The 15,546-nt window shown below is 42.0% G+C and overlaps 1 protein-coding gene across 3 annotated transcripts in view; it reads left to right on the top strand.

Moving 5' to 3' along the window:
- Positions 1-15,346, top strand: part of TSHZ2 (teashirt zinc finger homeobox 2) — a 520,957-nt gene extending 505,611 nt beyond the window's left edge. For all 3 annotated transcript variants that reach the window (XM_055265201.2, XM_063634234.1, XM_055265200.2), the window contains exon 3: positions 13,538-15,346. In XM_055265201.2, coding sequence (XP_055121176.2) covers positions 13,538-13,539 — 2 coding nt within the window. In that variant the 3' untranslated portion in view covers positions 13,540-15,346. The remainder of the gene's footprint in view (positions 1-13,537) is intronic.
- The last annotated feature ends 200 nt before the right edge of the window (positions 15,347-15,546 follow it).

The raw sequence follows: 15,546 nt of genomic DNA, 5'->3' as shown, positions 1-15,546 counted from the left end.
TCGATCTCCTGACCTCGTGATCCGCCTGCCTCGGCCTCCCACAGTGCTGGGATTACAAGCGTGAGCCACCACGCCCGGCCAAAGGTGGCTTGATTTTCTAAAATGGCAAATAACTCTCATTAAATTCCAAATAAAGCAAAGTACAGGTTCTCTTTGTCAGATAAGCTTTATTTCTGGAAATTACAGTGTATGTTAAACTGTGCAGAAAAGACTTTGTGTTTATATGTAAAACAGAGTTAAGTTCTAGCCTCAGATAATTATAAAAAGGTTTTGAACCAAAGACAATTTTGTCCTCCACCCCCAATGGGCATTTGACAATGTCTAGACACAACTTCAGTTGTCACAACTCAGGGGTAAAGCAGGTGCTGCTGGCATCTAGTGGGTAGAAGCCAGGGATGCGGCTGAATATCTACAATGCATAGACAGGCAGCCCCCACCAAAAGGAATTATCTATCTGGCTGAAAATAGTAACAGTGCCAAGTTAGAGAAAAACTGACTTGCAGAGATATTTTCAAAAAATGATACAGACTGAAAGCAATGGCTCACACCTATAATCCCAACACTTTGGGAGGACGAGGCAGGAGGATCACTTGAGCCCAGGAGTTGAAGACCAGCATGGGCAACATAACCCAGGTTTTTTTTTTTTTTGGTTTTTTTTTTTTTTTTGAGACGGAGTTTCACTCTTGTTAGCCAGGCTAGAGTGCAATGATGCAATCTCGACTCACTGCAACCTCCACCTGCTGGGTTCAAATGATTCTCCTGCCCCAGCCTCCTGAGTAGCTGGGATTACAAGTGCCTGCCACCACCACCAGCTAATTTTTGTATTTTTAGTAGAGACTGGGTTTCTCCATGTTAGCCAGGCTGGTCTTGAACTCCTGACCTTAGGTGATCCACCTGCCTCAGCCTCCCAAAGTGCTGGGATTACAAGCATGAGCCACCGTGCCCAGCCAACCCAGGTGTTTTTGTAGAGACTCCATCTCTACAACAAAAGTTAAAAATTAGCCTACTGTGGTGGCATGCACCTGTAGTACCAGCTACTCAGGCAGCTGAATCAGGAGGTTCACTTGAGCCCAGGAGATCAAGGCTGCAGTGAACTATGATCGTGCCACTGCACTCCAGCCCGAATGACAGAGCAAGACCCTACCTTCTAAAAAAAAAAAAAATGAAAAAAATAAAAAATGGGTGCAGGATGATGGGCAACAGTACCTTGTGTGAAACTGTCTCACATATTGCAAGGAGCCTCACGTTCCCAGCCCCTAACCACTAAATGCCAGCAGTGCCCCCTTTTAGCAACCATAAGACATGCCCTAAAAATGGGAGTGTGGCATAAGAACAACAGCAGAGAGTGACGAGAGAAGGGGGTAGGCAGGAGCAATGGCAAGACGAGCAGGAGCCAGCCAAAATGCTGTGCCAGGGGATGAGAAAGTCTGGCATGGCCAAATTAAGGCATATGTCATTCTACGCATCTGTTGGTGACTCTGTAATTAATACAAAAATAATTACATCTCTTCGCCTAGCTCTCCCTCACAAACTACTTAATGAACACTGCCAAGAACTTTTTAGACATGTAATTAAATTTTTTATTTATTTCCATTTTATTTTTATAGTAGTAGCTCAATATATTAGAAAAAAAAAATGCAGCAGCAAAGCCCAGCCTCAACTACAATTTGAGACACAACTAACAGTATCCACTTCCTTTTTTTCTCAATCTGTTCTATGCAATTCATTCTGAACAGCGGGAAATACTAATAACAGTTCTCTTATTCTCCTTCCCTTCATTTTTCAGTTTTAATGATCTGCCAGGATCTCCTCTTTAGGCACAGAGAGAAACAAGGTTTTTACTTTTCTTTTAATATAAGAAATAATTTGGCTGGGCACGGTGGCTCACACCTGTAATCCAACACTTTGGGAGGTCAAGGCAAGAGGATTGCTTGAGTTCAGGAGTTCAAGACTACCCCGGGCAACATGGCGAAACCCTGTCTCTACAAAAAATACAAAAAAAATCAGCCGGATATGCTGGTGCACACCTGTGGTCCCAGCTTTTCAGGAGGCTGAGGTGGGAGGATCACCTGAGCCCAGGAGGCAGAGGTTGCAGTGAGCCAAGATCATGCCACTATACTCAAGCCACTCTGGGTGACAAAGTGAGATCCTGTCTCAAAAAAATAGAAAAAAAAGAAATAATTTTTAAAAAATAATAATGTGTTGTCCCAAAGTGGTCCAAGATTAGGATCTTCTCTTTACTCTTCTTCAAGTAAAGGAAAACTGACCTTTCCAAAAGCCCCCACCACTTCCATCAGTCATGGTGGGATCCAGGAGACTTCTCCAATAGAAACACTCCCATAGCTAAGTTTCATAAAAGACATAGTTATCTGAAATTTAAAAATAGCTATACTCAGATAATGGCTGGATACAGTGGCTCACGCCTGTAATCCCAGCACTTTGGGAGGCTGAGGCAGGGAGAATGGCTTGAGCCCAGGAGTTCAAGACCAGCCTGGGCAACATGGCAAAACCCTGTCTCTACAAAAAATACAAAAGAATTAACTGGGTGTGCTAGGGCACACTTGTGGTCCCAGCTTTTCAGGAGGCTGAGGTGGGAGGATCCCCTGAGCCCAGGAGGCTCTACAAAATACAAAACTTAGCTGGGCATGGTGGTGCACCTATAGTCTCAGCTACTCAGGAGGCTGACGTGGGAGGATGGATTGAGCCCAGGAGATCGAGGCTGCAGTGAGCTGTGATTGCACCACTGCACTCTAGCCTGGGTGACAGAACAAAACCCTGTCCCCCACCTCCCCCACCCCCAAACAAAACAAAACAAATTTTTAATTAAAAAATTAAAAAACAAAAAGAATCTGTCATGAAGGTATTTTTCAGCAAAAAACACTCAGGTATATTTGTGAATCTTAAATAGGGAAAAAAAGAGTTATCAAATAAACCTAGCAAGTACTGAGTTAAGTAAAGACACACTATGTTTGGTTTGGTTTTAATTGCAAGACTTCTCATAGTCTTTAATATGTTAATGTGTGTTGTGAATTTCCAAGACAGGAACTATAATAAAATCATTATTTTCTTTCTCCTTGCTTTCACTCCCAGGACAAACTTTGCCCCAAGAGAAACCCAGTTAGAAAAGTCTGGGTGTTGATCTAATATGGAGCCACTTCAAGGAAATGATAATAAAACAAAGTTCCATGAAATTGATATTGCATTAATATGATGGTCAAAGAGGAGAAAATGACAGCCTGCAGAAGGCCTGGTGTGAAACAGTCCTTCAGCCAGGACTTCACTCTTGTTTCACAGTGTAATGCCATTGCAATTTCCAAAAGTCCACCAATTTCTGGTCTCCACTTTTTCTTTGACCCATCTCTCTTCTTCCAACCACAAGATCATCCTCCTTTAAGCTTCTAGACCTGCCAGAGGATCTCAACCAATTCAAAACAAAGATTGCCAGGGACCCTTTTTCTCTCAAGTGCACATCTAATGTCAAAGGGAAATGGTTCTCTCCACTGATGGTGACCTGTAATCTAGGTAGGGTGGTGCCTGTCATGAGCTTGGAAGCTTCAGAGTAGGAAGCACTAAATTTAAAGCCATCTTCTGCTTTTTATTAGCTGTGAACCCTAGGACAAGTCACTTACCTTTATCTCTCTCTCTCTTTTTTTTTTTGAGACAGAGTCTCACTTTGTTGCCCAAGCTGGAATGCAGTGGTGTGATCTCGGCTCACTGCAATCTCCACCTCCCAGGTTCAAGCGATTCTCATGCCTCAGCCTCCCGAGTAGCTGGAATTTCAGAGGTGCACCACCATGCCCGGCTAATTCTTGTATTTTTAGTAGAGACAGAGTTTCGCCACGTTTACTAGGCTGGTCTTGATCTCATAGCCTCATGTGCTCAACCCGCCTTTGCCTCCCAAGGTGCTGGGATTACAGGCGTGCACCACCATGCTCAGCCTTTATCTCTCATTTTTAAAATGAGATTGTTTCAAGAGTTAACAGTAATGTGGCCGGGCGCAGTGGCTCACGCTTGTAATCCCAGCACTTTGGGAGGCCGAGGCGGGCGGATCACGAGGTCAGGAGATTGAGACCACGGTGAAACCCCGTCTCTACTAAAAATACAAAAAATTAGCCGGGTGTGGTGGCAGGCGCCTGTAGTCCCAGCTACTCGGAGAGGCTGAGGCAGGAGAATGGCGTGAACCCGGGAGGCGGAGCTTGCAGTGAGCCGAGATTGCACCACTGCACTCCAGCCTGGGTGACAGAGCAAGACTCTGTCTCAAAAAAAAAAAAAAAAAAAAAAAAAAAAAAAAAAAAAAAAAAAAAAAAAAAAAAACAGTAATGTGTATAAAGTGACTGGAATTTGGTAGATACAAAATAACTGGTTGCTAGTATTCCAGTCATACTATTCCTTACCAAGGAATAGTTTTAAATGTCTGTTATGATTATCTTGTGCATAATTTCTCTACACATATCAAATGTCATCTGATTTTCAATTTGTCTTTATCCTTCCACTAGAAATTTGGAAGCTTTCCTTTTCTAAAAAGACTAATTATATTTAGGTTCAGTGTTTTTTCTCACTAAAATGAACATTACCACTAAATAACAAGATGTAAACAAGAAACTTCACTCAGATTGGACTGAAGGAAATTGCATGCTTTCCACACAGTAATCCAGAGCAAAGTTCTTGGAAAGAAAAATGACCCTGTTGAAAACCTGCGGGGGGGGTGGTGTGGAGCCAAGATGGCCGAATAGGAACAGCTCTGGTCCCCAGCTCCCAGCCTGAGCGACACAGAAGATGGGTGATTTCTGCATTTCTGCTTGAGGTACCGGTTTCATCTCACTAGGGAGTGCCAAACAGTGGGTGCAGGACAGTCGGTGAAGCACACTGTGCGCGAGCCAAAGCAGGGCGAGGCATTGCCTCACTCGGGAAGCGCATGGGGTCAGGGAGTTCCCTTTCCTAGTCAAAGAAAGGGGTAACAGACGGCACCTGGAATATCGGGTCAGTCCCACCCCAATACTGCGCTTTTCCAACGGGCCTGGAAAACGGCACACTAGGAGATTGTGTCCTGCACCTGGCTCGGAGGGTCCTATGCCCACGGAGTCTCACTGATTGCTAGCACAGCAGTCTGAGATCAAGCTGCAAGGCGGCAGCGAGGCTGGGGGAGGGGCGCCCGCCATTGCCCAGGCTTGCTTAAGTAAACAAAGCAGCCAGGAAGCTCGAACTGGGTGGAGCCCACCACAGCTCAAGGAGGCCTGCCTGCCTCTGTAGGCTCCACCTCTGGGGGCAGGGCACAGACAAACAAAAAGTCAGCAGGAACCTCCTCAGAATTAAATGTCCCTGTCTGACTGACAGCTTTGAAGAGAGTAGTGGTTCTCCCAGCACGCAGCTGGAGATCTGAGAACAGACAGACTGCCTCCTAAAGTGAGTCCCTCACCCCTGAGCAGCCTAACTGGGAGGCACCCCCCAAGTAGAGACAGACTGACACCTCACTCGGCCGGGTACTCCTCTGAGACAAAACTTCCAGAGGAACTATCAGACAGCTGTATTTGTGGTCTCACGAAAATCCGCTGTTCTGCAGCCATCGCTGCTCACACCCAGCCAAACAGGGTCTGGAGTGGACCTCTAGTAAACTCCAACAGACCTGCAGCTGAGGGTCCTGTCTGGTAGAAGGAAAACTAACAAACAGAAAGGACATCCACGCCAAAAACCCATCTGTGCATCACCATCATCAAAGACCAAAAGGAGATAAAACCACAAAGATGGGGAAAAAACAGAGCAGAAAAGCTGGAAACTCTAAAAAGCAGAGCACCTCTCCTCCTCCAAAGGAACGCAGTTCCTCACCAGCAACGGAACAAAGCTGGATGGAGGATGACTTTGACGAGTTGAGAGAAGAAGGCTTCAGACGATCAAACTACTCTGAGCTATGGGAGGAAATTCAAAACAATAGCAAAGAAGTTAAAAACTTTGAAAAAAAATTAGAAGAATGGATAACTAGAATAACCAATGGAGAGAAGGGCTTAAAGGAGCTGATGGAGCTGAAAGCCAAGTTTCGAGAACTACGCGAAGATTGCAGAAGCCTCAGTAGCAGATGTGATCAACTGGAAGAAAGGGTATCACTGATGGAAGATGAAATGAATGAAATGAAGAGAGAAGGGAAGTTTAGAGAAAAAAGAATAAAAAGAAATGAACAAAGCCTCCAAGAAATTTGGGACTATGTGAAAAGACCAAACCTACATCTGATTGGTGTACCTGAAAATGACGGGGAGAATGGAACCAAGTTGGAAAACACTCTGCAAGATATTATCCAGGAGAACGTCCCCAATCTAACAAGGCAGGCCAACATTCAGATTCAGGAAATACAGAGAATGCCACAAAGATACTCCTCGAGAAGAGCAACTCCAAGATACATAATTGTCAGATTCACCAAAGTTGAAATGAAGGAAAAAATGTTAAGGGCAGCCAGAGAGAAAGGTCAGGTTACCCACAAAGGGAAGCCCATCAGACTAACAGCTGATCTCTCAGCAGAAACTCTACAAGCCAGAAGAGAGTGGGGGCCAATATTCAACATTCTTTTTTTTTTTTTTTTTTTTTTGAGACGGAGTCTCGCTCTGTCGCCCAGGCTGGAGTGCAGTGGCGCAATCTCGGCTCACTGCAAACTCCGCCTCCCGGGTTCACGCCATTCTCCTGCCTCAGCCTCTCCGAGTAGCTGGGACTACAGGCGCCCGCCACCACGCCCGGCTAATTTTTTGTCTTTTTTAGTAGAGACAGGGTTTCACTGTGGTCTCGATCTCCTGACCTCGTGATCCGCCCGCCTCGGCCTCCCAAAGTGCTGCGATTACAAGCGTGAGCCACCGCGCCCGGCCTCAACATTCTTAAAGAAAAGAATTTTCAACCCAGAATTTCATATCCAGCCAAACTAAGCTTCATAAGTGATGGAGAAATAAAATACTTTACAGACAAGCAAACGCTGAGTGATTTTGTCACCACCAGGCCTGCCCTAAAAGAGCTCCTGAAGGAAGCACTAAACATGGAAAGGAACAACCAGTACCAGCCACTGCAAAAACATGCCAAATTGTAAAGACCATCAAGGCTAGGAAGAAACTGCATCAACTAACGAGCAAAATAACCAACTAACATTATAATGACAGGATCAGATTCACACATAACAATATTAACTTTAAATGTAAATGGGCTAAATGCTCCAATTAAAAGACACAGACTGGCAAACTGGATAAGGAGTCAGGACCCATCAGTGTGCTGTATTCAGGAAACCCATCTCAGGTGCAGAGACACACATAGACTCAAAATAAAGGGATGGAGAAAGATCTATCAAGCAAATGGAAAACAAAAAAAGGCAGGGGTTGCAATCCTAGTCTCTGATAAAATAGACTTTAAACCAACAAAGATCAAAAGAGACAAAGAAGGCCATTACATAATGGTAAAGGGATCAATTCAACAAGAAGAGCTAACTATCCTAAATATATATGCACCCAACACAGGAGCACCCAGATTCATAAAGCAAGTCCTGAGTGACCTACAAAGGGACTTAAACTCCCACACAATAATAATGGGATATTTTAACACCCCACTGTCAACACTAGACAGATCAATGAGACAGAAAGTTAACAAGGATATCCAGGAATTGAACTCAGCTCTACACAAAGTGGACCTAATAGACATCTACAGAACTCTCCACCCCAAATCAACAGAATATACATTTTTTTCAGCACCACACCACACCTATTCCAAAATTGACCACATAGTTGGAAGTAAAGCTCTCCTCAGCAAATGTAAAAGAACAGAAATTATAACAAACTGTCTCTCAGACCACAGTGCAATCAAACTAGAACTCAGGATTAAGAAACACACTCAAAACTGCTCAAATACGTGGAAACTGAACAACCTGCTCCTGAATGACTACTGGGTACATAATGAAATGAAGGCAGAAATAAAGATGTTCTTTGAAACCAATGAGAACAAAGACACAACATACCAGAATCTCTGGGACACGTTCAAAGCAGTGTGTAGAGGGAAATTTATAGCACTAAATGCCCACAAGAGAAAGCAGGAAAGATCCAAAATTGACACCCTAACATCACAATTAAAAGAACTAGAAAAGCAAGAGCAAACACATTCAAAAGCTAGCAGAAGGCTAGAAATAACTAAAATCAGAGCAGAACTGAAGGAAATAGAGACACAAAAAACCCTTCAAAAAATTAATGAATCCAGGAGCTGGTTTTTTGAAAAGATCAACAAAATTGATAGACCGCTAGCAAGACTAATAAAGAAGAAAAGCGAGAAGAATCAAATAGATGCAATAAAAAATGAAAAAGGGGATATCACCACCGATCCCACAGAAATACACTCTACCATCAGAGAATACTACAAACACCTCTATGCAAATAAACTAGAAAATCTAGAAGAAATGGGTAAATTCCTCAACAAATACACCCTCCCAAGACTAAATCAGGAAGAAGTTGAATCTCTGAATAGACCAATAACAGGTTCTGAAATTGTGGCAATAATCAATAGCTTACCAACCAAAAAGAGTCCAGGACCTGATGGATTCACAGCCGAATTCTACCAGAGGTACAAGGAGGAACTGGTACCATTCCTTCTGAAACTATTCCAATCAATAGAAAAAGAGGGAGTCCTCCCTAACACATTTTATGAAGCCAGCATCATCCTGATACCAAAGCCTGGCAGAGACATAACCAAAAAAGAGAATTTCAGACCAATATCCTTGATGAACATTGATGCAAAAATCCTCAATAAAATACCGGCAAACCGAATCCAGCAGCACATCAAAAAGCTTATACACCATGATCAAGTGGGCTTCATCCCTGGGATGCAAGGCTGGTTCAACATACGCAAATCAAGAAATGTAATCCAGCATATAAACAGAACCAAAGACAAAAACCACGATTATCTCAATAGATGCAGAAAAGGCCTTTGACAAAATTCAACAACCCTTCATGCTAAAAACTCTCAATAAATTAGGTATTGATGGGACGTATCTCAAAATAATAAGAGCTATGACAAACCCACAGCCAATATCATACTGAATGGGCAAAAACTGGAAGCATTCCCTCTGAAAACTGGCACAAGACAGGGATGCCCTCTCTCACCGCTCCTTTTCAACATAGTGCTGGAAGTTCTGGCCAGAGCAATCAGGCAGCAGAAGGAAATAAAGGGTATTCAATTAGGAAAAGAGGAAGTCAAATTGTCCCTGTTTGCAGATGACATGATTGTATATCTAGAAAACCCCATTGTCTCAGCCCAAAATCTCCTTAAGCTGATTAGCAACTTCAGCAAAGTCTCAGGATACAAAATCAATGTACAAAAATCACAAGCATTCTTGTACACCAATCACAGACAAACAGAGAGCCAAATCATGAGTGAACTCCCATTCACAATTGCTTCAAAGAGAATAAAATACCTAGGAATCCAACTTACAAGGGATGTGAAGGCCCTCTTCAAGGAGAACTACAAACCACTGCTCAATGAAATAAAAGAGGATACAAACAAATGGAAGAACATTCCATGCTCATGGGTTGGAAGAATCAATATCATGAAAATGGCCATACTGCCCAAGGTAATTTATAGATTCAATGCCATCCCCATCAAGCTACCAATGACTTTCTTCACAGAATTGGAAAAAACTACTTTAAAGTTCATATGGAACCAAAAAACAGCCTGCATCGCCAAGTCAATCCTAAGCCAAAAGAACAAAGCTGGAGGCATCACGCTACCTGACTTCAAACTATACTACAAGGCTACAGTAACCAAAACAGCATGGTACTGGTACCACAACAGAGACATAGATCAATGGAACAGAACAGAGCCCTCAGAAATGATGCCACATATCTACAACTATCTGATCTTTGACAAACCTGACAAAAACAAGAAATGGGGAAAGGATTCCCTATTTAATAAATGGTGCTGGGAAAAGTGGCTAGCCATATGTAGAAAGCTGAAACTGGATCCCTTCCTTACACATTATACAAAAATTAATTCAAGATGGATTAAAGACTTAAATGTTAGACCTAAAACCATTAAAATCCTACAAGAAAACCTAGGCAATACCATTCAGGACATAGGCATGGGCAAGGACTTCATGTCCAAAACACCAAAAGCAATGGCAACAAAAGCCAAAATTGACAAATGGGATCTAATTAAACTAAAGAGCTTCTGCACAGCAAAAGAAACTACCATCAGAGTGAACAGGCAACCTACAGAATGGGAGAAAATTTTTGCAACCTACTCATCTGACAAAGGGCTAATATCCAGAATCTACAATGAACTCAAACAAATTTACAAGAAAAAAACAAACAACCCCATCAAAAAGTGGGCAAAGGACATGAACAGACACTTCTCAAAAGAAGACATTTATGCAGCCAAAAAACACATGAAGAAATGCTCCTCATCACTGGCCATCAGAGAAATGCAAATCAAAACCACAGTGAGATACCATCTCACACCAGTTAGAATGGCCATCATTAAAAAATCAGGAAACAACAGGTGCTGGAGAGGATGTGGAGAAATAGGAACACTTTTACACTGTTGGTGGGACTGTAAACTAGTTCAACCATTGTGGAAGTCAGTGTGGCAATTCCTCAGGGATCTAGAACTAGAAATACCATTTGACCCAGCCATCCCATTACTGGGTATATACCCAAAGGACTATAAATCATGCTGCTATGAAGACACATGCACACGTATGTTTATTGCGGCACTATTCACAATAGCAAAGAGTTGGAACCACCCCAAATGTCCAACAACGATAGACTGGATTAAGAAAATGTGGCACATATACACCATGGAATACTATGCAGCCATAAAAAAGGATGAGTTCATGTCCTTTGTAGGGACATGGATGAGACTGGAAAACATCATTCTCAGTAAACTATCGCAAGGACAAAAAACCAAACACCACACATTCTCACTCATAGGTGGGAATTGAACAATGAGAACTCATGGACACAGGAAGGGGAACATCACACTCCGGGGACTGTTGTGGGGTTGGGGGAGTGGGGAGGGACAGCATTAGGAGATATACCTAATGCTAAATGACGAGTTAATGGGTGCAGGAAATCAACATGGCACATGGATACATATGTAACAAACCTGCACATTGTGCACATGTACCCTAAAACCTAAAGTATAATTTAAAAAAAAAAAAAAAGAAAAGAAAAATGACCCTGTTACTAAGTAGCAGTTCTCTACCAAAAATGTTCCTTTTTTTTTTTTTTTTGAGTCTCAGGCTGGAGTGCAGTGGCGCAATCTCGGCTCACTGCAAGCTCCACCTCCCGGGTTCACGCCATTCTCCTGCCTCAGTCTCTCCGAGTAGCTGGGACTACAGGCGCCCGCCACCACGCCCGGCTAATTTTTTGTATTTTTAGTAGAGACGGGGTTTCACCATGGTCTCGATCTCCTGACCTCGTGATCCGCCCGCCTCGGCCTCCCAAAGTGCTGGGATTACAAGCGTGAGCCACCGCGCCCGGCCAATGTTCCTATCTTTTGACGGGAATTCCACGCTTAAGAATTTAAGCCTATGAAAATATTCCAGCATACAGAAAAGCTTGAAACGCAAAGATGTTCATCATAGTGTTATGTATTACTGAATAAAAATTGCAAACATTAAATGTCCAATATTACATTATCATAGTATCATAAACTATTATAATGTATGTGATAGAACTTCTACAGCTGTTTATACTGATGCTTTCCAGTGAAGAAATGCCTCCAGACAGGTGCATCATACAGTCAGCATATATAACTATGTAAACCTAACGAAATGCATGGGAAGGCCAGACACAGTGGCTCACACCTGTAATCCCAGCACTTTGGGAGGCTGAGGCAGGTGGATCACTTGAGGTCAGGAGTTCAAGACTAGCCTGGCCAACATGGTGAAACCCCGTCTCTACTAAAAATACAAAAATTAGCTGGGCCTGGTGATGCATATCTGTAATCCCAGATACTCGGGAGGCTGAAGCAGGAGAATTGCTTGAACCCAAGAGGCAGAGGTTGTAGTGAACCAATATCGTGCCACTGCACTCCAGCTTGGGTGACAGAGCAAGGCTCCGACTCAAAAAAAAAAAAAAAAAAAAAAAGCATGGGAAAAGAAAAGACTAGAAGGAAATACAGCAGAATGTGAATGAGAGCTTTAAGCCTGGTATGACCATAGGTAAATGGGTATTTTTTGTTTTTGTTTTTCCAAAAAGCTTTATAGTGAAAAAATCATACATTATGTATATTTATTTCTAATTGCAGTAAAATACACACAACATAAAATTTATCATTTTCACTATTAAGTGAACAGTTGAGTGGCTTTGAGTACATTCAGATTGTTGTACAAACATAACAATATCCGTCTACAGAATTTTTCATCTTACAAAAGATGAAACTGAAACTGTTCTGAGTGAACAAGAATTCTTATTTCTTTTCCCACCTCATCCCCAGCCCCTGGCAACCGCCATTCCTCTTTCTGTTTCTATGAGTTTGACTACCTCTAGATATGTTATATAGGTATAACCATATAGTATATTTCTTTTTGTGACTAGCTTATTTTCACTTAGCATAATGTTCTCAGGGTTCATCCATGTTGTAGAATGTGTCAGAATTTCTTCCATTTTTAGGGCTAATCTTCCGTTGCATGTACATATCACACCTGCTTATCCGCTCATCTGTTGGACACTTGGGTTGCTTCTGAGTTTTGGCTATTGCGAATAATGTTGCTATGAACATGGGTGTTCAAATATCCTTTCCTTACACTATATTAAAAATATTTTTTTCTTAATTTAAAGTTGCAACTTTTTGGCCAGTTTAGGTGGCTCAAGCCTGTAATCTCAGCACATTGAGAGGCTGAGGTGGGAGGATTGCTTGAGCCCAGGAATCTGAGACCAGCCTGGGCAACACAGGCTCTACAAAATAAAAAATAAACCTACTCAGGCATGATGGAGTATGCCTGTGGTTCCAGCCACTCAGGAGGCTGAGGTAGGAGGATCACTTGAGCCTGGGAGGTTGAGGCTGCAGTGAGCCATGATGACGCCACTGCACAAGTGTAGCGACAAAGCAAGACTCTGTCTCAAAAGGAAAAGAATAAGAAAATTGCAACTCTCTTTTTAGATACAGAGGGTGCATGTGCAGTTTGTTGCATGGGAATATTGCATGATGGTGAGCTGTGGGGTATGGATCTCATCACACAGGCAGTGAGCATAGTACCTGATAGGTAGTTTTTCAACCCATTTCCTCCTTCCTCCCTCCCCGGCCCCAGTAGTCCCTAGTGTCTGTTGTTCCCATGTTTACATCCATCTGTGCTCAGTGTTTAGCTCCCACTTATGAGTGAGAACATACAGTATTTCAATAGTTTTTTCTCGAAGTTGACTCCTCCTTTTCATGTTCCACGGTCTGGTTATGTAACTAGGACTCTACTCAGAACATTCGGACAAATAAAGTAGTGGAGGTGGGCAAGGTGATCACCCCGGGGAAAAAATCACCTGGGCTACACCTCAGAAAATAATGCATCTTTCTGTTGTTCTGATTCCCATTACAGGACGAATGCCTTAGTTTCCACTTTCCAGCCTGGATCCCCTCACACTGAACCCTTCCTCGTTGCACCATCCTGCTTCTGACATTGAACTCACTGAACTCCTCCTGACACCCTGGCTCCGAGAAGACTGCCAAAAAAAAAAAAAAAAAAAAAATCACCCCAGCCATTTCTCTTCATCCTCACTAACAATTTGGTAATGAAGTATTGATTTCCACTTCTCTGCTTATGGGTGATATTAGATTTTCATTGATAAACTGCAATGGGGCTGTCTCGTCTCCACAGTAACCTTTTCACTATCACAAGAAAACAAAGTGCCACCGAAGAAAAGTAATGACTGAGAGCATTGATGTACTTATTTTGTCAGTTTGTAACAGGAAAGTGGGGAGGAGTATAAGTCTTCATAGTTTAATGTCCAAGTGGGTTGCACTAGATGTAGACACTTGGAGGCTTACTTTTCATGGTAATGTCCATTTCCTATTTATAACCCCTCTGGGAACGTTTGTCTAAAGGAAATGTTTCTGTTCAGTGTAACAATTACGGTTGCACCTGGATTGCCCAGTCCTGCCCCTGCACTAGGGGGCCATTAATCACTGCAAAGTAGAAGAATTATTAAGTTAAACCAGAGTTTGAGCCAAGAAAATCCCTGAATAATGTTCATCTTCTGTGAAACTTGTTCAAATAGTGAAGCTTAACCATGTTGCTGCCAAAGACTTTTCCTATGCAGTGGTGGGGCACCTTGATCATCATCATTATCTTGATTGGCTGAAAAAAAAAATAGTTTTAAGCACACACCACTGTCATATGAGAACTGCAAATTGGGAGAATTGGTGAAATGCAGAATCTGAGAGAACGCGAGAAGATGAGGTAATTACAGGGTGGAAAGTTCTGCAGCAGCCTTTTCTGGAGAACCTGATGTTTATGGGCTCTAAAACGCAGCTTAGCTTTAGAAGCAACAGAAAGCATGAAATAGGGTGTCCATTTTAAATGTGTTCCTGCAACTTTTTTCATTAAAACTTTGAGGGCCCAATTTTAATTTGTGGAATATTCCCGTTAATAATGAGATCTAATTAAGACATCCATTAAAAGCCCGTTAAAGTTAATTTAACGTAAAAATTCCAATAGAACTGTATTAGATTTTCTCCATTAAATTAACGTTATGGATTTTTAACGGATGTCTTAATTATACGTTATTATTAACGGGAATACTGTATTACACAGATTAAAATCAGGTCCTAAGTCAACTTGGAAAAGCTAAGAGCATGTTTTAATATTAAAAGTCTTGCATACCTAGTGCACAGTTTGGAGACACAAGGATAGATCTGTTTACTCTAGTTGAACATTTTCTATACAATTGAAAGCAACCTATAATAGATAAATCCATCATTGCATTTAAACAATGAATTTCCTTATTCTCAAAGGACAAATACATCTGGATTATGTGGTAAATTGCTACTCAGCTATGGTGAAATATTTATATTATTCTAGGCACAACACTAGGAACTAGGTGATTCTGAAACAAAAGGAATATTTTCTGTTGTTGCTTTAATTACCAAGGTTATTTTTTTTTTTATCTCAACACTGACAAAATGAAACCAAATATCTCTTCCTCACCATTTCTCAAGGAGGCTGCCTGTTGGAGTTGTTTTGGAAATTTTGACATGATCCCTAAATTCAACATTGGGATTAAAAAAAAAAAAAAAACTTCTTATTTACCTCCTAGGGAAAGTGTTGCCCTTATGCCACATATAATAGCAAATTGCTTTTTTTATGGCATGCATAATCTAGATGGGAAAAAATATGACGCTTTGGGGAAGGAGGGAAAAAGTAAATGAAGTTCCAGGAATGTCATTCTGAAGTAATGAGGCATGGACAGAAAATATACCCCTCACATCATCGGATTGAGATGGCAGTCGAAATAGCTTCATTGAAGTGTCAGCACTCATCCATCAATCAATCGCCCACAAGGAAAAATAGCAACAGTACAACGGGGCGGCTTTTATGGGATTTACTCA

The sequence above is a fragment of the Symphalangus syndactylus genome, chromosome 24, assembly GCF_028878055.3.
Source record: "Symphalangus syndactylus isolate Jambi chromosome 24, NHGRI_mSymSyn1-v2.1_pri, whole genome shotgun sequence".
NCBI classification, from domain to species: domain Eukaryota; kingdom Metazoa; phylum Chordata; class Mammalia; order Primates; family Hylobatidae; genus Symphalangus; species Symphalangus syndactylus.
The sequence above is the reverse complement of the archived record's forward strand: the minus strand, read 5'-3'. Positions and strand labels throughout refer to the sequence as shown.